The 20861-nt window shown below is 49.5% G+C and overlaps 1 protein-coding gene across 1 annotated transcript in view; it reads left to right on the top strand.

Moving 5' to 3' along the window:
* Positions 1-1082: 1082 nt before the first annotated feature.
* Positions 1083-20861, top strand: part of Calb2 (calbindin 2) — a 26264-nt gene continuing 6485 nt past the window's right edge. The window contains exons 1-5 of the mRNA XM_036189015.1: positions 1083-1288; positions 12303-12379; positions 14927-15016; positions 16856-16936; positions 20236-20292. Coding sequence (XP_036044908.1) covers positions 1195-1288; positions 12303-12379; positions 14927-15016; positions 16856-16936; positions 20236-20292 — 399 coding nt within the window. The 5' untranslated portion in view covers positions 1083-1194. The remainder of the gene's footprint in view (positions 1289-12302; positions 12380-14926; positions 15017-16855; positions 16937-20235; positions 20293-20861) is intronic.

The raw sequence follows: 20861 nt of genomic DNA, 5'->3' as shown, positions 1-20861 counted from the left end.
TGGCGGTTTTTCTGCCTCTTCTTCCCTAGTTCCCGTCGTAAATAACCTCAAATACATCGGGCCTGGGCAGCACATGAGCAGCCTTTGAGGTCAGCTGAGGGCTGCCCCACCTGACCCCAGAGTCAGCCTGCTCCTCTCTGCCCCGCCCCCAGCTTCTCCTCTCCTCTAGCGACCTGCTTTTGATTCTCACCTTCTTCTCCTTTGCTCTCCCTTCGAAGGCAGCTCAGCTAACACTCATTAGCACATGTTAATGAGCACCAATTCATGTCTCTGTCCTTCTTTTTAGGGGCGGGTGCTGCTGTCACTCCAAGGGTAAGGCATCCATGAGGCTAGCACACACTACAAGGCCAAGAACTTCCCGATAGGGGAGGCTGACTGTGCTTGCTGTCGCGGGGGTGGGGAGGGTGGGGGTGCGTTTTTGTCCAGGAGAAGCTCAAAGCGTCCCTGGGTCAGAGATTAATGTTCTCTACCTGCTGCAGTAGACGATCCCTACTACCATGACCCTAGGTGGGTGTGGTTCACATCTGGAACTGTAGGCTCCAGTCTGCAACTCCCTGGACAAAGGTCTAAAAGTCCCGAGAGCAAGCCCAGGCTGTGGCAGATACAGGAGGGGAAAACGGAGGTACCCACAGGCAAGTTCCTCCTCCATTCCCATCTGAATCCTCCCTGCACCTTGCAGATTCCAGCTGCCCAACTACAGTAAAAACCTTGAAAACTCTTTCCTGCAATTCTGCTCCCCGCCCCCCACATACACACACACCTTGAGGAAGTAAGAGGGCGTGAAAAGAGTTCTAGGTTCAAATCTTAGCTTTGCTACTTTAGTAATACTACTGCCGCAGCTAGTCACAGGATGTCAAGATGGACAGAGAGAAAGGAAGGCAGGAGCAGCCTCTCCCATTTCCACCGAGAAGCCTGTGATGTTCTCGGCAGGCACCCAGGAATCTCGTTGAAGACTCTCTCGGGGGTCCCCAGAAACCCTGGCAGGGGAGCCGGGAGCCTCCGCCCGTGCAGCGCCGCGCCCTGCGCGATTCCCTGAGTGCGCGCGCCCCCTGCCGGCGGCCCGATGCGGTGCAGCTCCGGGCCGCCTTATAAAGGCAGCGTGGCGCGCAGCCCCAGAGCGAGAACCAGAGCCTAGCTAGCTGCACCGGCTGACAACGCTGCTGAGCGGCTTAAGATCTTCAGGAGCAGCTCGCCATGGCTGGCCCGCAGCAGCAGCCCCCTTACCTGCACCTGGCCGAGCTGACTGCATCCCAGTTCCTGGAAATCTGGAAGCACTTTGATGCAGACGGTCAGTAAATTTCCCAACTTCTGGATCCGTTGACCCCCTTCCCCCGGGTGGCGGGGGACCTGAGGTTGGCAAAGGAGTCAGGGGCATGTATGGCTCAATATAGGCAGGTTTGTTCTGGTGGCAGAGCCTGCTGGGGTCTTGAGTTTGGGAAACGCCCGGCTGCCCTCGTGACAACTGTCAGTAAGTTTTCCCAATGCAGGGTGCCCAGGGCCCCCGTTCTGAGCAAGTCAGAGCTTACCCAGAGAGGAGGCCTGGGCAAAAGGCTCCCCCTGGTTCCCCTTCCTCCTTCCCTACCTTTCCTTTCAAGCTATCTCTCTGCCTCCTGTCCTGTAGCCACAGGTCTCCAAAACCCACTTATTTCTCCCCTCTTGATCCTTACCCTCATGGTCAGTACAGACTATGGAGAAAGCTGGGCATCCTGAAGGGAAACTCGGGAGCCTCCTCTGGAGCTGGGGCCAGGGGCAGGAGTAGAGAATGGATTTGGGGCTCTTAACACACCCGGATGTCTTTACCCATTTTCCAACCCCACCAGTATGTGGGTTTCCCAACTACAGAGCAGTGGGTGTGGTAGGAGGTTCCTGTGCTAGCCCCCAGCCTGCTGCCTGGTGGTAGAGACTCAGGTACCTTGAGTGATGTCTGTGGATGGGGGTGATTCTCCTAAACACCACAGTGACCAACACTTTGCTCTATGTGGTCTTCACAAGACCAACCCAAAGATTGAGGTCCGGGGGAATGGCTTTGGAGGTGACTCCCACACCTGAGATTCCAAGTGTATACAAACATCACCACCCCAGCCCCTCATCCCTGCCCTCACTCCCAGTTTCTGATATTACTGGAGACTTTTCTATCACTCAAAAAAAAAAAAAAAAAAAAAGGTGCAAAAAAGCCATTTCAATCTACCCTCCCATGCCCTGGTTGAGATGAACACCCAGAACACACTAGCATCTCAGACCTGTTGGCAGGGTGGTGGCTAGGGACGTTTATCCCGAGACAGAGAGAAATGGGGTGGGAAATAGTCTCAACAGTTGGCAACTCCAACTCCCTGAATTCTCCCCCTCCTCTCTGAATCCCCTTGGCGGGGTAGGAAGGTGGGTGCACAGAGATCCTCTGCTCCCAGTGCTGTGGCAAAGAAAGGGTTAATGTCTAAGGATGCCAGTAGGTGAGGTTTCCTCTCCCTGGAGGCAACTGGGAAAGCTGGCGGTGCTGAGGACTAGGTATCTGTATTCCTGGGGCAAGACAGTCATCCGCCTGAGAATCACTGAAGGTGGTGGCTCAGTTGCTCAATCTGAAAAATGGGGCTGAGGAGGGGCTGCCCTTCGCTTCCCTGCTCCTGCCGCCCAGGAGGGAAAGGGCTCCAAGAGCCTTGCAGCCTGTCGCCAGTGCGTTGCATGGGACATGCTTTGGCCAGTGCATCTGCACCAGAGACTTGCATGAGTCAAGGAAAGTTACCAAGCTGTCAAGGTTATGCCACTGGCCTCCTGCTAGATGAGTCAGCTATAAACAGCCGACTCCAAGTCTACTTTTCCCTGGGGACAACCAGTATCCCTCTCAATCATCATGAAAACCTTATATTAAGATCTGTTCTGAGACACTGCGCTTTTTTAAAAACAATTGAGCCCTTTGGAGTCCCACTCTGAGATGCTTCTGGGCAGAGTCCCCTTGTGTAGACGAGGAAGCTGACGTGAGACTTGCCTGGTAATGCCGCCTACACCTGGGGCTTATGTCCCTATTCAAGGGGACTCCTCCCGGGGTGGGAAGAGGGGATTTTTCTACAGTGTAGTACTGTCCCACAAAAGATCCTCAGCCCAGCTTTGGAGGGGGTGGGTAATTCTTTTTATCGCAGAAAGGGATCCTTGGACTCATCCACACACTTCCTCAAGAAAGTCCCAAGCGGGACCAGAAACCAAAGCGATGTGACTCACAAAGTGCATATGTGGACAAGCTGGAATTCCACTGAGAAATCTAGAAGTAAGTTTGGGGCTGCCTTTTTTTTTTTGTACCTTTGTGGTTGACCCTCTCCTTGGCCTCCTGAACACCCCAAGGCTGCAGGTGAGCCCAACACCTCATCCCCTTAGTTGCTCTGGCCCTGTTTGAGCCTTTCTCTCTCTTACCTGCCCTGGCTTCTGTTTGCAACTTAAGGATCCGTTGCACGAGGTTTGCTACTGAGTAACTTAAAGACCCCTGGGAGACTCTCCACAGCTCACAGGGTCCCTGGAGTGAGCTCAGTGGAGCCCAGTTAATGACAGGCACCAGGGAGAGGAGCCACCTCCCTACCATCCCAGACTCTTGTAAACAAGGAGGCTTTAGAAAAGACCTTGACCCAGCGAGAGCAGCGCTAGAAGAGGGGACTGGGAGTGGGGGACACTTACTCAGCCCCTCTCAAGTCAGAAAGAAGAGGCACAACCTAGTCCCTTCATCCAAAAAAAAAAAAAAATGTTTTCAAAGAGGTCGCTAGTAGTGGGGGGGAGAAGAGCAAGCATTTGGGGAGTGGGGGCTGGACAGGAAAGGGCCAGAGATTTCTTCTAACCACCTATACAACCCCAACCCTCCCTCATTGGCCACCAAGGGTCTCTCTAATGCGGTATCAGGCATCAGTGAGGTGGCAGCCAAGCTACCTTATGCCTTTGCAGACTCTGGGTCTTCTCTACATGTCACCTCCACACTCTGAGAGACACAGTATCTGAACTTGTCACTTTGTCAGCAAACCTTTGACTCTATAAGATCCGAGTGACTGTGAGTCCTGGAAGTACAGGCCTATACACAGCTGCTCAGGATGAAGATTGCAGATTCAAAGACTGCCTGGGTTATAGGATGAGTTGCAGCCTAGCCTGGGCAACTTGGTGAGACTCTGTCTCAAAATAAAAAATAAAAAGAGATGGGGATGAGGGTCAGAGGTGTACTGTTTATCTAGAATGCACCAGGCTCTAGGTTCAATCAACAGCAAGTCAGTATGAAAGGGAAGAGAGGGGGAAGGAGAGAGGGAGGGAGGGAGGGAGGGAGACAGAGAGACAGAGAGACAGAGAGAGAACCAGGTGGTTGAGGGATGGATGCCCAAGCCAGAGTGTATATACCCTCTCTGTGTAGTTCTGACAGACGCTACCAGGCTCCTAGTCCACTGATAACCTGTGTGGAGCCAAGTTGTGGCTCACGAGAGAATAGAGGGCCTCTGGCCAACCTTCTAGAAGCAATCAGAATGCAGAGGAGAAAGAGGAGTACTCTCCCAGGAGCAAGCTGGCATCCGTGGACCAAGAGAGGCACCACTTGGTTCAAGCCTCTATCCTATATAATACATGGGATATATATTATGTCCTATGTATAATATAGGATCTATGTAACCTATATAGTATAGTATATATGTAGAACGGTATACAAACAAGAGAGCCTATTAAAGGAGTTATTGGAAACTACGCCCCCATGGATTATATTCAGCTCCACTGTCATAGTACATGGCCATCCAAATGAGATTGAGTCTGTGCAAACATGGGAAAGCACCCCCAAAGGTGTTGCTTTTAAGACTATAGTAAAACAAAGATAAGCTGATTTTACTATGTAAGAAGGAAATGATCTTACGGACATTTTCTATCCCTGAAGAATGTACACCTAGCTACAGATATACGGAGACCTATTTGGAGTTTTCTGAGCTTTTGTCCCCTCTCAAATAGCCTTGGTGAGCTAGCTTCACAAAACCTTTCCCAAGGACTGAGTCTTATTCCTTATCTGTGTGGGACTCAGAGGTCCCCTACACTGTGGACTTTGAAAGTTTACAGTTAAAAAGGACCATGCAGTATTGAGGAGGGCTCTGCCGGGCTCTTCTTTCCCTCCTAAACCCAGTGGTTCTAACAGGAGTGTCCTGCAAACCCACACACCACTGAGGATCCAGAACCAGGTGCCTCGGGAGACCCTCCCAGAGCTCCCACACTGCTGGCTTGTCTCTAGTGGAGGGAGAGGGGGAGACTCGAACAGCATCACCTGCCAGAGACTGGAGAGGCCTGAGAAACAGCATGGGGAAAGAGAGAAGCTGAGGCTGTAGGATTCCATCCCAGCAAAACACACACACACACACACACACACACACACACACACACACACACACAAACACAAACACACACACACAATGACAACTCTAGGGACATTAAACGGGAAGGCTTGTGAAAACAAGGGTACAAGAAACACAGTAGATGTGAAGTATTGACACGCTGACTGCTATGTCTACAATTCAACAGAACTGCTCTTCATAAGCTCGTCATAGACCCCTAGAAACCACAGGGGGAGGGGCTGTGGAGGTGACTTCGTGATAAAGTGCTGGCTTTGCAAGCAGGAAGACCTGAGTTTGATCCTCAGAAACCACATTTTTAAAAAAATCAGAATGGTGGTGCACACTTGTAATCACAAGGTGGTGGGTGGTAGAAAGGAGGAACCCTGGAGCTCCCCGGCCAGTTTCAGGTCAGCAAGAGACCCTATCTAAAATAAAAACCACAAAGCAAAACAAACAACACCAACAAAAATGTGGGTGACACCTGAGGAATGATACCCAAGGTTGACCTCTGGCCTCTGCAACACACACACACACACACACACACACACACACACACACACACACACACTGGGTCTCAGTGCATTACAGTCAGTGGGATTGAGACCTGGGGACCAAGGTGTTATGCGTTTGAAGACAGCTTTGTTCTACTGTAGAGAAGCCCTGTAGACATTTTGGCAGCGATATAGCAGCATTAAAGGCTTGTTGGGAAAGCCTCTTGCCTCGGTTGGGGCAGCTCCTATGGACTGGCTGGTCCCCTAGTCCCTTTCACCATCACCCTAATTGTTTCCCTAATGGTCCCTTTGGTGTGGAGCGTACACAGTAGATCAGCTCTGAGCCACATATCCTCTGGGTAGCCATCACCTTGCCTCTTGGACTGGGATTGCACCAGCCAGGGGTAGGGAAGCTGGGTCTGTGAAGAGCTGGGGCTCCCCAGAGAGGGAGCTAAGGAGCACGGCTGAGGTGATGTGTTTGCACTGACAAAATACTTCAGCTGGCCTTGCCCAGGCAGCCACCAACCCAGGGGCTCTGTGTTCCTCCTTTGTTTCATCTTGCTTTTGCCCACTCTGGGCATAGGTACTTTTACTAGCTAAGGCCCTTGGGGAGGTTGCTGGGGCTCAGGAGACCCTCAGGGAAATCTTCCTCAATTCCCACAGAACCAGAATTAATAGAGCAGGCGCTAGACTCTTCAAGAACAGCACCTCTGCAGCACTTGGCCGGCTGGCATCCCTCCTAGCGGATTGCATCAGATGCCCTCCTGTGCCCAGCCAGCCCCATCTGGAGCCTCAGGCTCTGGCCTTCTCCCCGCCCCTTTGGCTCTCTGCAGTCTTACCTCTTGCTCAATCTGCCCCTTCCTTCTGGCCTCCGCATGTCCTGGGACTCAGCCCAGCGTCAGGCTGCCAGCTGTCCACAGGTTCAGGGGACCCATCCTCGCTCCTGAGTCCCATTCCAAAGTAGCCCAGGCCAAGAGCAGATTAAAATGGGACTATCCACACATTCTTCCAGGAGCTGCAGATCTGGGGCATCCCGTCCCCCCACCCCCCGAAGCCACTAGGAGAGGTGTGGGGAGTATATGCCTACATGTGATGGACAGAGAAATCCAGGCAAGTACAGCTAAGGACAGACCTTATCCCTAGGATGAGCAGAAGGAAATTGTGACCCCTGTTAACCACGTGATGGAAACCCCCAACAGTAAGTCCTCTTTTCCAAAGTGGGATTAATCACACCTGTCAGTTTGCGTGGCAGCAGCCTAAGACAGCAAGGCAGAAAGTGGGGGGCCTTTGGAAATGGCCAGTGCCTGCCATGCAAACTAACTGACAAGCCTCCCGGGCACACTTAACTGCATGAAATCAGAGAACACCTGAGGCTTGGGTAAACAGATCCATGGGCACCACACCCAGCGAGAGATTCAGAAAGTTGAGGGAAGGGCCTATGATTCTGCCCCTTTTTGGGGTAGGTCTTAGGAAATAAACCTAATATCTCACATATGCTTTGTAAGCACTCTACCACTGAGCTGGATGATGCTTGGATTCTGCATTTCTAACCAGCTCCTAGGTTACCACCAGTCTACATACCACACAGGAACAGCCAGCTCTTCTGTGGTACTCTAAAGTTACCAGACTAAACTTTTCCCTTTAACAAGATCCCTAGGTAATGGCTCTACACCGCCATGTCTGAGGTGTGCTGCCAGCCGTGGGAGCTTGGAAGACACCTGCACCACCCCATCAATTAAATCAGAAAACCTAGTGTAGAGCAAGGCAATGGCGTTGTCAAAGCTTCCCAAGCTTCCAGTTGAGAACCAGCACTCAGAGAGCGGGAGTTGTCAGAAACCCTTAGGGCTGAAGAGGTGAAGAGACAAAAAATGATGCCTTCCATTTATAGATGTTCCATCTTCCAGAATGTTTCCAAACATTACCTAGTATGGCTCTTGTGATGCGTCTATAGATGTATAGTAGAAAGAGTTTGAGCAGTTTTGCCCACCCGCGAGGGAAAGTGAGGTACAGAGGAACTGACTTGTTCTAGAGCAAGGGGCAGCCGTGAAAGCAGTGGTACTGTCCCTCCTCCTCCTTGGGTACCTTTTGTCTACTCACCTCAGAAAATCTGTACATACAAACCTCAGGGAGGAACAAATAAACCTTTCCAGGGTACAGCATCCTTCAGTCAAGAATTTCCAATCCTCTGTGGTCAGATTAATGATAATGAAATGTTGTCTATCCTAAGCTTTGGGGTACACGGTGGTGAAATATGGAACCAAAAGTAGGCTCAGGAAGGATGCAAGGTCCCCAGCTTCCTCTCAGCCCCCCTCCCTTGTGTTCATGGTTGGAAGGAAGTTACTAATGATGGTTACTATGGTAACCACATCTGTATCAATGCCCATCCACATGAGATTTGCTTACCCCCACCCCCAACTGTAACAAGGTCACAGAAAAAAGCAAGCCTCTCGCCCAAGGCTTAAATCTTCCTAGAAGGTGTTGGCCAACTGCTCTTGTACCGCAGCCTTCTATGAAAGAGCCTGCTAAATGATGGATGGGGGTAGCCTTAGAAAGGTCTGTTTTCCCAGTGGCAGAAACCCTTCTTCTGGATCTCACCTGTGTGCCCACTCCCAACTTCTCACACTCTACTTTCAATGGCTTGTCTAGATTTTTCAAAGCTGGTCACACCCCTGTGGACCATTCTGTGCTTTGTGGGAACAGACCCAGGTCTGCAGCTCAGAGCTGTTGCTCAATTTGAAACATAAGGACTCATGGAGCTAAATTTTCTCCTTTTGTGAAGGCACACAGGGAGATTCTTATCATGCCCCAGCAGGTGTGTGGGAACTCCCTCGCTGCTCTCTGGATCCAGGGAGGGGGCTTCTTTGCACAAAGCCACCATCTCTGCTCCTGGCCCCCTCTCCCTGCCCCTGAGTTTACTCTTCCTTCTCCCTTCCTCTTCTGATTGCCTGGGAATGCTCAGAGAGTTCTTTCTTGTCCATCCTGCCCCCAAACCCCTGGGAAAATCACCTCTATTCCATTACATCATCCATTAGTAGTCCAAAACCAAAGTGTTCCTGACATGGAGCGGAGGCAAGAACCACAGTTGTGATGACCATTGGCACATTTTGTTTCCTTTGGACAGTCTTCTTTTTTTGTTTTTCCAAGATAGGGTCTCACTACATAGATTCAACTAGCCAGTAACTCACTATGTAGCTCAGGCTTATGTTGGCAAAGTTAGTGGCCCTTCTCATCAAGGGCCCAACTCCTGATCCTCCTGCCTCAGCCTCCCGAGTGCTGCTGTGAGGACAGCACCATACCTGCAGCACTGACGCTGTGGAGGCTGTGTGGGCCAACATTGAAAGTTCATTGTTCTTTGGGTGCATCTGTCCAGCAGTCATGGCAGGAGGCTCTGTCATTGTTTATTATTATTTATTATATCATTATTCTCATTTTATAGCTGAAGAAACTGAGGTTCAGAGAGGTGATGCTTAGGAGGAGAAACAGGTGTTGATCGTTAGAAGAGAAGGGCCAGCCCCCTCTGCATCGGGTAGAGGGCCTGGAGAAGCGGCAGAGCATCACAGGCTGTGTGAGCAGGGCCCAGATCAGGGCTTTTGGTAAGGGATGCTATGCAGAGCTGTGTGAAGGCTCTTTTTCCTCGTGTGGCTGCCTCTTATTCCAATTCCCATCAGCATCTTCTAATACTCCCAGGAAACACATACTCACCCACAAACCTGACATGGGCTCCTGGCCACAGCCCCTGTGTCCTCTACATCATGAACCTCAATTCGTGCTCATAGTACTAGCTCTAAGCCCCCCATTCCATCCACCCTGACTTTGGTCTTCTGGAAGCTGCCCATGGTCTCAGAGCTGAGCTCAGCTTCCCACCAGGCTGCCAAACTCTGAAAAGCCTCCCAAGAGAAGAGCGCAGAGACTAAGGCTTTGTGCTCTTAGTCAAGAGGAGGCTGTGCCTCTCAGCAGTGGGGTAACTGTCAGGTCACAGCAGAAGAAAAAGTCACTAGGCGCCAACTCAGCGGAGAGTCACCAGCACCTCTGCTTCTTTGTCCAGAAAGCTCCAGTTCACCCCACTTCACCCCTGCCCGCCAACAAGCCCCACCCTCTTGTGAATTTCCAACTCTCCCCAAGAACTTTGTAGACCATCCTAGAAGAAAAGACAACTGCCTCATCCCAGAGGAACCCAGTAATCACCTTCCTTTGCAGACAAACATAAATGCATAATTCATCTCATGCAATTCTCTCTGCACGATATTTATTGAAGCATTTTCTCCAGGAAGCATGGCCTCCAAGGTTATTTATTTGGGAATTAAGACCTCAGGGGCACTAGGAAGAGAGGCAAGAATGATCCTCCCGCCCCATGCTACCCAGAGAGGCCAAGGCAAATGCTTCTATGTTGTTCTTTTGTTCAGTCTGCAACTCCATATGCCCTTGAAGAAAGTGACGACCTTCTTAAAGATGCAAGCTGGACTCCTCTATGGGGACCTTGTGCTCCTGCTGTCCACCAGATTTGGAACTTGATTTCAGTGGTTGACTAACATTACTGTACAGGAAATCACCTGGGAGCCTTAAAAGAGAAGTCACAATCTTAGTTCACACCCCAAGCTAGTGGTACCAGAGTGTTTAATGGTGAGAGCCAGACGTCCATATTTTTTAAATCAAGAGATTCCAATATGCAGTAAATTCTGGAACCATTAGCCTTGTCTGAGTCCCCTCCTATAAGTGCTAGCATGGACCAGTGACCTTGGCCGTAGACTTGGCTCAGCACTAGTGTCTGGGTCATTCAGACTCCAGCTATAAGATCCTATGTGACCCCTCACTACTCACGTGATATTCGGAGAAGTCAGACTTGGATGTCCAGAGCTGGTTCTGATCATTGACTTTTCCTTGGGTCCTTTCCTATCTTGTACACAGATGCTGATAACTGGGCTCCCACAATACTGATGTTTGTGATGCCCTCATAGTAGACGGTGTGGTTTGCATACAGAACTCCCACTTAGTAGCTGGGGAGACGGCTGCAGAAGCAGAGGACCAGAGTTGCATCCCCAGCATTCACAGCAAAGCCATATGTGGTTGTACTTATCTGTAACTCTAGAACTTGGAGGGAGAGACCAGCACATCTGTAAACTCACTGGCCAGCTGATCTCGCCAAAATAATCAGATTCAGACACAGCGAGAGTCCTTGTCTCAAAAACTAAGATGGAACATGATAGAGGAAGACACCCAACATTGACCTTTTCTCTTCATGGGTGCACACAACCCAAACACACGTTCATAAGCACATTCTCTCCCTCTCCCTCCCTCTCTGTCTCTCTCTCCTCCTCCCTCCCTCCAAAAATCTCATGCAAGCCACATGGCTATAATCTTACCACATGGAAGGCAGAAGCAACAGAGTCATAAGTTTGCAGCTGGGCTGCACGGTGAGACAGTGTCTCCAACAACAAGAAGCAGGACTATTTAGTTATAATAACCCAGTCTGCAGAGAAAATGGGTTAAATCACTCTCTTCCGTGGTTCCCTTTTATATGTTTCTCAGACGGTCATAGCAAAGTACCACAGATCGGGCAACCTAACACAATAGAAATGAAAGCCTTTCTAGTTCTTGAAGCTAGAAGTTTGAAATCAAGGGGTCTGTCTCTCTCTCTCTCTCTCTCTCTCTCTCTCTCTCTCTCTCTCTCTCTCTCTCTGTGTGTGTGTGTGTGTGTGTGTGTGTGTGTCACGTGCACATGTGTGTGCATGTGTGCTTTGGGGGAGAGAATCTGCTGCATGCCTCAGCTTCTAGAGGCTGCAGCAAATCTACAGTAGTCTTTAGCTTGGAAATATGTCAGTCTAATCTCTACCTCTGTCTTCCCTATGCCTTGACACCTGTCATAACAAGTGAGTTCTATGAGGATCTTACTTCCAAATAAAATCACACTCTAGCTGGGCAGTGGTGACGCACGCCTTTAATCCCAGCATTTGGGAGGCAAAGCCAGGTGGATCTCTGTGAGTCTGAGGCCAGCCTGGTCTACAAAGCAAGTTCCAGGAAAGGCTCCAAAGCTACACAGAGAAACCCTGTCTCGAAAAACCACCAGAACAAAACAAACAAAAAACCCCACACTCTAAGGTTCCAGGTGGAAGCTGGAAGAATGCTCTCCAACTCTCTACACTTTCTCACCCCCAGAAACGCAACTTCTTCCCCAGCCCTGGGCCTGCCCCCTGCTGACAAGCTTGATGCAGAGGACACTTCTTGAGGGGCCTTCAGCACTGAGTGCTTGCTCACAAACAGCAGCCGGCTCTGCCAGCTGACCAGATGTGCACTCTTCCAAAGACACTCACTATTAATCTTGCATATATACCTGCAAGAGCCCCGAGGACAAGGACCGGTACTTAACACGACTCCTTGCAGACTAGAAGGGCAAAGTTTTCCACAAAGTTGGTGTCTCTCTCCTTCCTCCAGGCTTACAATTCAGCTCTAAGGTTAATTCTTTTTTGTTTGTTTTCATCTGTCTTTACAGGAAATGGGTACATTGAAGGTAAAGAGCTAGAGAACTTCTTCCATGAGCTGGAGAAGGCAAGGGAAGGCTCTGGCATGGTAAGTATGCACCCCACTCCCATTTGGGGGGTTTTCTGTCGTCTTGACCTACCTAGGCTTGAGACTGGTCTGTCTCGTGATGCCTCCAGTCAGCAGACCTGGGGTCTCTCTGGTCTTGACTGTTAAGATCCTCTCATTTGTAAGGATATAAAGAAAAGCTAGGTTTTCCCCCAAGAGCACCTCATCACAATCTCCTTGGGTGTCATAGAGAGATAACCATCATGAAAGCCAAGAGTTGATGAATCCCCCAAACTACACAGGTATGTGTTTATGTGTGCATGTATAATCTTTTCCTGGGGACAAAGTCCAGAGTCCTGAGGGTTTATAATTCAAGATGGGGTTCTCAGAAGACCTCAAATGCCTGCAGTCTAAATAAAAATGTCTCAGCCCCCACACTGTTGACATCGGAGGTTGGATAATTTTTGTTGGGAGGGACGTCTTTACATTGTAGTGTATTTAGTCAAACCCTTGCATCCACCCATGAGGTAGCCAAGTCATGGCAATAAACAAACATGTCCAAAATTGGAAGTGGTGATGCACACCTTTAATCCCAGCACTTGGGAGGCAGAGGCAGGTGGATCTCTGTGAGTCTGAGGCCACCATGGTCTACATTATGTGTTCCAGGTCAGCCAGGGCTACATAGGGTGACCTTGTCTTAAAAAAAAAAAGATGTCCTAGACATTATCAAATGCCCCTTGGTGGAGAATGGGAAGCAAAATCCAGTGTTCTAGACCAACAAAGGCTGGTTTCTCTGTAAGGACTTAGGGGAAAGCTGAGGGCTTCTCAGAAGCCTCTCCTGAGCCTTGACCATACTGTCCGCCCTTGGTATGGAGGAGTCATGAACTCTGAACTGTACACAGTGACTCCAGATCATGTCCCAGTCCCTATGATAGGAATGTTATTTCCTCCAGTACCAACATGCCCCTGTTGAGTTTGCTAAAACCACCTGGGAGAGCCATGTGAAATATCAAAACGCTAAAATGACTAGAACTGGTTTGTTGTGGCTGTGTCTAGCCTGGAATATATAGAGCCCACTCCCTCCTATGCATGCCCCCCTGCTCCTTTGAGGGTTTCTCTCTTGTCTCTTGCTTCCCACCCGCTGTCTCATCCACTACTTACTAGCAAATCCGGGATCTCTTAAGAGAAATTCGCTGCGTATGAGCTCCAGGCTCAATGCTCAGCAAAATAACCCAGCAAGAAACATGTCAAAGCCACAGGCTTACGAGAGCTGGAGGTGATGCATGGATGTGTTTGTCAACAGTTTTTTCATCAGCCCTCATTAGTGGGATGACATCAGCATGGGTTACAGGAATCACAGCTTCAAAACTGACTCTGAGATCAAGGACTGTGCAGAAGAATGTGTTTAATCGAGAGTTTCAAATCTAACTGTTCTTTTCCTAGTCCTTCTCTTCCTCAGCTGGCATGAGGGTGGCTGATGAGTCTGTCCATTAGTTAGTAATCCCAACTGCCGTCATCTAGGACTGGTAGAAAACACTTGGACTTTGGGAGCTGGAGCTAGGCTTGAAATTTCTAGCTATATTTACCTGGGTGATCTTGAAGAAAGTCACCGCATCTTGGATTCCATTTACATATGAGGATGCAGGGACGACTTGCCCACTGAAGACCGTGATAAACCTCTAATACGTTGCCTGCATTTATGCTAAGTACTTGGCATCAAACCTTACATATTTGTAAATATAAATGAATACTGACTGACAAATATTAGTAAATGGAGATCAGGTTCCAAAGGCCAAAGGTAATAGAGAAGGAATCCAGAAAAGCGCTCAGAATTTGTAGAATTTCTCTTGGGCCAATTCCAAGAAGCACGAAACCCCAGTGGAAGTCCCCAGGTAATTGAAGTAGAAGACCAGATGTGCAAGGGGTGGGGGCTTGCAACATTGACTGACGATAAGAAAGAGCTCCTTGGTGTCGGTGACAACTCAGCTGTACCCCAGACCAGGGGAGGTTCCAACTGTCAGGAGACCACTGTGTTTAAGCTGAGGGGTAATGGGCTAAAGGAACTCTTAATAAGTAATCTATTTTTCTATACTTAGAATAGTTGAGTGGAGGATTTAAATTTCCCCTCAGCTGTGTGATGTCCTCACATTCCTTCTGGCATGCAATCAGATAGGAACACTGCAGAATTGCGAACGTGTCTTTGAAGAAGAAAATGAGTGGTTTCATTTTGTATTGGTGGAGTGGTTGGAACCTGTTTTGGAATAATGCTTCGAATTGGGTTATGCTAAAAGCTGTAACTCACATCTGAGTGGTGAGAATAAGTCCAAACCCCTTATGGATCTGTGGGTTGACCCATCTCAAAGCTCAAAGGGTGCATCTAATCACATGGTACCGAACATGCCCACGTGCCCTGTATCCCTTGATAATCATGTGACTGAGGTCTAAGGCAGAGACTGATCCCCTGGCTCTAGCACCTCCGGTTCCTGAACCATGTGTCCAGGACATGAAATGACTCCCAGTCCTGCTTCACAGACAACCTCACCTCTATATAACATGGCAGCCAGATCAGCCTCCTTTCTCTGTCCACAGATGTCCAAGAGTGACAACTTTGGGGAGAAGATGAAGGAGTTCATGCAGAAGTATGACAAGAACTCAGACGGGAAAATTGAGATGGCAGAGGTGAGAGCCGTGGAGCTGGCTGAGGGCTGTGGTCCCTGTGCCTACCCCACGCTCGGGTGCAGCCTGAAACATCCCCACCTGAGCAGCTGAGCCAACCAAACAGAACACGTGGCACTTTATCTGGGTGTCACTCAAGGAAAGAGGGAGCAACAGGCATTGCAAATGTGTGATAAACCAAGCTTAAGACAGTGGGAAGACTGGTTAGCAGGAGTATGCATGCCCCCACCTAAAGCCACCCCCAAATCAAACTTAACATGTATTTTATGTGGATAATTTACACGTATAACATATATTCCACATAATTTCTACACACTTACATATACACACATGCACACCCATACATACTCATACTTACACATAAATATGTATATCCACTCTGATCACTGGTTTGTGACCCCGTGGTCCAGGTCAGCATGATTGTGGTAGCGTGAATTAGAGCCTGGCTCTTCCAGGATATATTGGTTCAAATGCTACCATAGACCAGGTGCTCTAGAAGTGAAGCCTGAGACAGAGATATGTGGGTTGTGGCATGCTTCAGAGAATAGGAAGGAAGAGAAGATGATTGCCAAGGGCAGAGAGAGAGGTAAGCTGCGAGGCCACCTCTGCCGTGGCCTGTCCCAGACAGAACTCTCTAGATTATGCCATAGATTGTGTTTCACCTGGAGGCCCATGTCAGTAAGTCACTGGGTACAGTCTGCTCCCTTCAAGGACTGAGGGAACCGTAGACCTTCCCTGTCAGGGCAGCTCTGGTTTAGCTGAGGGTGTTTTGCCCACGGAGGAAGTTGTGCCCTTCAGGCTACTGAGGATTGACACCATAACCCAATTTAAGAGGCTGGGCACGATACCCAGGTCCATATTGTAAATCTTGAGGTCAGAAGACATTTTCAAGGATGCTACTAAACGAATAAGGCCACAGTCAGGTTTGGCTCTGGTTCTGCCTCTCTTGGCTCTTCTCTCAGCTCTGTCCCTTGCTCCAAAGAGCCATCGTCTCCCCTAATCTTGGAGCCAGATGGCTGCAGACATTCCAGAAATCACATCCAGATACAACCACATCTGCTTGGGGAGAGTATCACACTTTAAGTTCAAGGAAACCTTTCCCACAATCCACAGCAGCCCACCTCTCACTTCTCATTGGCCAGACCGAGTCACGTGCCTATTCCAAAGCCAATCGCTAGTGAGGGGAGTGGGATTCTCTCATTTAGGGGAGTTAAACTAATTTGCCTTAGCCCAGGGATGCTGGGAGAGAAGCAAGGTGGGTGGAGAGCAGTTTGGTGGGCTGCCAGCTGTGTTGGATGCAAGGTGGGTATTTGCAAATAAAAACAAAGAATGAAATTGTTGAAGTAGTAATTTGCAGTCAATAAAACAGCATCCATTTGGGATGTTGCCTTCCTCCAGTGTGTAGACTTTGGACCATGCCGTTGCCATCACCATCAAGGTGCCTGTAAAGGCTTCCCTTTCCTGAAGTAGGGCCCGCCATCCCAGGCATCCACCCATCTACCTGCATCAGTCTGCACCTTTGAAAAGGTTTTAAACTCTTGGGGAGGATCATCCACTGAGTGTTCCTTTTAGTCTGGGTGGCCACATTTTAAAGGCGGGCTCTTGCTGTCTGTCAAGCTGCCCCTCACAGTAAAGACTGGAGTAACCCAGGATGTCTTCTTAGAACCTTCTATCCCTTATAAGAGCTGCCAGCCCCCCTGTTCTCAAGGAAGGAAATGAAATAGAGCACAGTGTGATGTCCATACCGCCTGTCGGCTGGCCATTTTCCAGCCTTCCCGTGGGAAAGCCTGCTCTTTTCCCTGAGGCCCCCTCTCATACGATGTGGTTTTCTGTGTTTCCCAGCTGGCGCAGATCCTGCCGACTGAAGAGAATTTCCTTTTGTGCTTCAGGCAGCATGTGGGCTCCAGCGCTGAGTTTATGGAGGTGAGCTTTCTCTCTGCTCACAGAGACCTACCTTCCTCGTGTATTCCTGCGCTAACACTCTCCACGAGTCCCTGGGAGATCCTAAATCCCGCAGGACTCTAAGTGAGCTGTGGTCCCTGTTCTGGCAGTGGCAGCCCTGTCGCCTGGGTCCTCGGAGACTCCCTGCCACACTGAATCAGGACTCATGCCTCCATAACATCCCCAGGTTGGAAAGAACCAGTTCTTAGGCTGAAAGAATCTTTCTTTTTAGTGCAGTTTGCCCAAACATCAGATATGGGTTTCATTTTATGGTGCTTTAAAGGATTTGCTCCAGTATTTCTGAGATGGCAAGATTCTATAAGCCAGCAGTCGACGTTCTGAATTCTGTTCTTAGTTCTTTTGCCTGTGTTGAAGAAAAGTGGTACATCCTTAGCATGTGTCAGGAGGCGTTGTTTGCAAGGTTCATGTTTTTCTGTCTATGGAAAATGGATATGGGGCTGAAGATGCAGCTCAGTGGTGGAGTGCTTACTTGCCCAGCATATGCAAAGCCCTGGGTTCCAAAAGGAAAAGCAGGAAGGGGGAGGAAGGATGGGAAAAGGGGGAGGAAATAAGAAAGGAGAAAAGAGAGGACAGTGACTACCCTTCCTTCATTTATAGAGATGTGGAGGTGGTCTCCATTCCTTCTCTGGTCTGGGAGTAGGGATGCAGAGATGCTTAAAAAGAAGTGCCCCCCCCCATGTGTGTGTGTGTGTGTGTGTGTGTGTCTGTCTGTCTGTCTGTCTGTCTCTGTCTCTAACACACTCTGTCTGTGTGTGTGTGTGTCTCTGTCTCTGACTCTCTGTGTCTGTCTCTGACTCTCTGTCTCTCTCTGTCTCTCTGTCTCTGTCTCTCTCTCTCTCTCTCTCTCTCTCTCTCTCTCTCTCTCTCTCTGTGTATGTGTTTCTCTCCATGTGGTTGACAGGATGCTATACTCCAGCATACTTTCATCCTTCTAAACCAGGAATATCTGCAGAGCCAGCCCGGCCTCACAAGTCTCACACACTCCTCCTGGGATCCCACCTCCAGAACCAAGCCTTCCTGGGGTTAGCCATTCTTTCCATTCTTAGCATCTGCAAACATGAAATGGTCCCTCAGAAGCCACGAAAGGCTTGTGTTCCCCCTGTAGACTGCATCCTGTGCAGCACAACACTTAACATCTAATTTTAGGAACACCTCAGGACTTTTTTGAGATTCTACAGAGCCCAGGTCTATTTAACTCCTTTCCACGAATGAGAATAAGGACACCTTGGTGGATAGACACACTGTTGGGAAGCCAAAGGAAGTTGAGAGCTTAGAGCCCAGAACTGGCATAGAGTAGAGGTGGGCTGGGGTGGGGGTGGGGAGGCAGACCTGCTGCAGGATTGTGGTTAGAACAGCATTGGATGTTTTGCCCTGCAGAGGACTGGGTGGCAGCTCCCCAAGCTGTCTAGAGCGTGGATTTGCTTGTGTTTCATAACTTGAAGAAACCAAGACTAAATGTCCTGATATGCAGTAAAAACCACACCCTTTTTTATACAAATAAAAGAAAGACCCTAATTCAGTGGTTCTCAACCTTCCTAACGCTGCCACCCTTTAATATAGTTCCTCATGTTGTGGTGATCCCCCACCATACAGTTATTTCATTGCTACTTCATAACTGTAGTTTTGCTTCTGCTTTGGATTGTAATGTAAGTATCTGATTTATGCAGGATATCTGACACGGACCCCCCCCCAGGGGGTCATGACCCACAGGTTGAGAACTGCAACCCTAAATTGTTCCTAAGTTCTAACACTCTTGTCAACATGAGATGCACCTGTATAGCAGTGGCGTGTGCTGCAGGGAGAGCGTAAGGAAGAGATTTGACCTTTCTTTCCCCTCCCAGGAAACCCAGTGTGGCTGGTGTTTGAGTGTGGATTTGGAGCCAGGAATATGATGGGCAGAAAAGTCAAAGGAACAAAATTTGAAAGAAACCTAAAAAAATCTGAAACACAGAAACAGACCAAAGACTTAGGGGAACGGGTTCTCCGGGACCCTTTGCCACAGACCCAGGCAGTACCCTTCCCGCCCTCCCTCATCCCCTACCTGACGGTTTCAGAGCTCTTGTGTTCTCAGGACATGGCAAGGGACCTGTTGCTGTGTAACAAATTATCCCCCCTCCACATTTAACACCCAAAGCAACAAAGGCTTGTTATCTATCAGTGTCTGCGTTGAGTCAGCGTCCCCAGTGCCTCTGCTCGTCTAAAATGCCTCGTGAACTCAGTCAGGATGCCAGCTGGGCTGACGAGCTGGAAGGCATGACTGGAGCAGGAAGGTAGCCCATCTCCATGGTGGCCAGACTCTCATGTCACCCCGCTGACACTGTCTCTATGAAGGAGTTAAAGAATGCTCCTGCTGTGGTCAGCAAGCTGGGCCCTGGTTTTTACAGAGTTCTAAGACCCTGTCCAAATAAGGAGCTCAGAGCAAGTGGGGAGGAGGGCAGGCCTAGGTCACATGCTTCCTTGAACCTTATGTATTGAGAGTGGAAGGTAAGGGATTTTCAGAGACGGGGAGGGGGCTATAAGAAAGGTGAAGGAGTGGCCTTTGGGGGCCTTGTCAAGTCTGCGTCATCGCTGAGCATGGCTACTGAATACATGACGGAGGATGGAGGAGTGAGTAACAGTAACCAAGCCTGTTCCTGCCTCTCCCAGAGTGTTCCTCATACCCTGCCTCATCCCTCATGCTTCATCAATAAAAGGAGACCTCAAACCCAAAGCAAACCTAAGATCCCTCAGGTCCTGTTACATCCCCGATCAAAGCTGCCTGCTTAGCACTCAGAAAACGTCAACCCTGGTTTACAGCATGTTCCAAAAGAGGACCCAGAGGCCAGTGGAATGGCTCCAGGGGTAAGGGTGATTGCTGCCAAGTCCGATGACCTGAGTTCAAACCCCAGAGCCCACATGCTGAAAGGAGAAGACAAGTTGTCTCCTGGCCTCCACAGGCAGGCAGTGATGTGCACACCATACTTCTTCTCCCAACACACAGACAAGCAGTAAATACAAAAGAGGACCTAAGCCTGTAGCAATAAAGTAAGAGATCTTGCAGGCAGTTTCCCCCCTTTCCTGTGTAACCTTGACTGACAGACTCTTCTTCATTTCCTTCTCTGTGGCACTGAAGGGACTCACTAAGCCACATCCATGTCCTGTGGTCGAGTGAGGACGCTAACATCTAAAACACCAAAACCCTACCTGCCCCATTACAGAGGACGGGGGAAGGTGGCAGGGTTTGATATGGTTTTGTGATCGGGTTGACATTCCCATTGCAGGCTTGGCGGAAGTATGACACAGACAGAAGTGGTTACATCGAAGCCAATGAGCTCAAGGTATGATGGATGGGCCTGAGGGGGATGGGGAGGACATGGAGAATGGGAGTGAGGCTGAGTCTTGGTGGAGCTAAAGAACCAGGGAGGAAGGGGATGTTGGGTGAGGAACATGGGTTTGTGGTCTCCTTATGGTTGCTTGATCCTGGCACAGATGCTGGCCTTCAAAAGTCCTGTGCCAGCAATGGGGAGGTCCACAGGACCAGGCATTCACCCGAACGACACCCCTCTGCCTCCTAGGGTCCAAGAATGTACCCTTGAGGAAATTCCAGAAGATTGGCTATCCAACTTAAATGTTCACCCCAGTTCCTCTGGGAAATCAGTGATCCTTGGGCACAGCTGAGCCCTGTGTACTGGGTTCTGGGGAGGAAGTCAAAGCCAGTGTTTAGGATCTATTCTATGGGCAAGGTTGTATGTACCCAGGAGCCACTCAGAGGCCTTTATGGTCATACCACAAATAATAAGGGGTTAGGGAAGTAAGAGAAATGTAAACTATGTGTTGGCAGAGCTCAAAGGCGAGCTCTGATTGTCTAAACGAATACGTAAGTGAATGGGTGAGGGGCTGAGTGAGC

Source organism: Onychomys torridus, chromosome 5 (assembly GCF_903995425.1).
Source record: "Onychomys torridus chromosome 5, mOncTor1.1, whole genome shotgun sequence".
Classification (NCBI taxonomy): domain Eukaryota; kingdom Metazoa; phylum Chordata; class Mammalia; order Rodentia; family Cricetidae; genus Onychomys; species Onychomys torridus.
The sequence above is the reverse complement of the archived record's forward strand: the minus strand, read 5'-3'. Positions and strand labels throughout refer to the sequence as shown.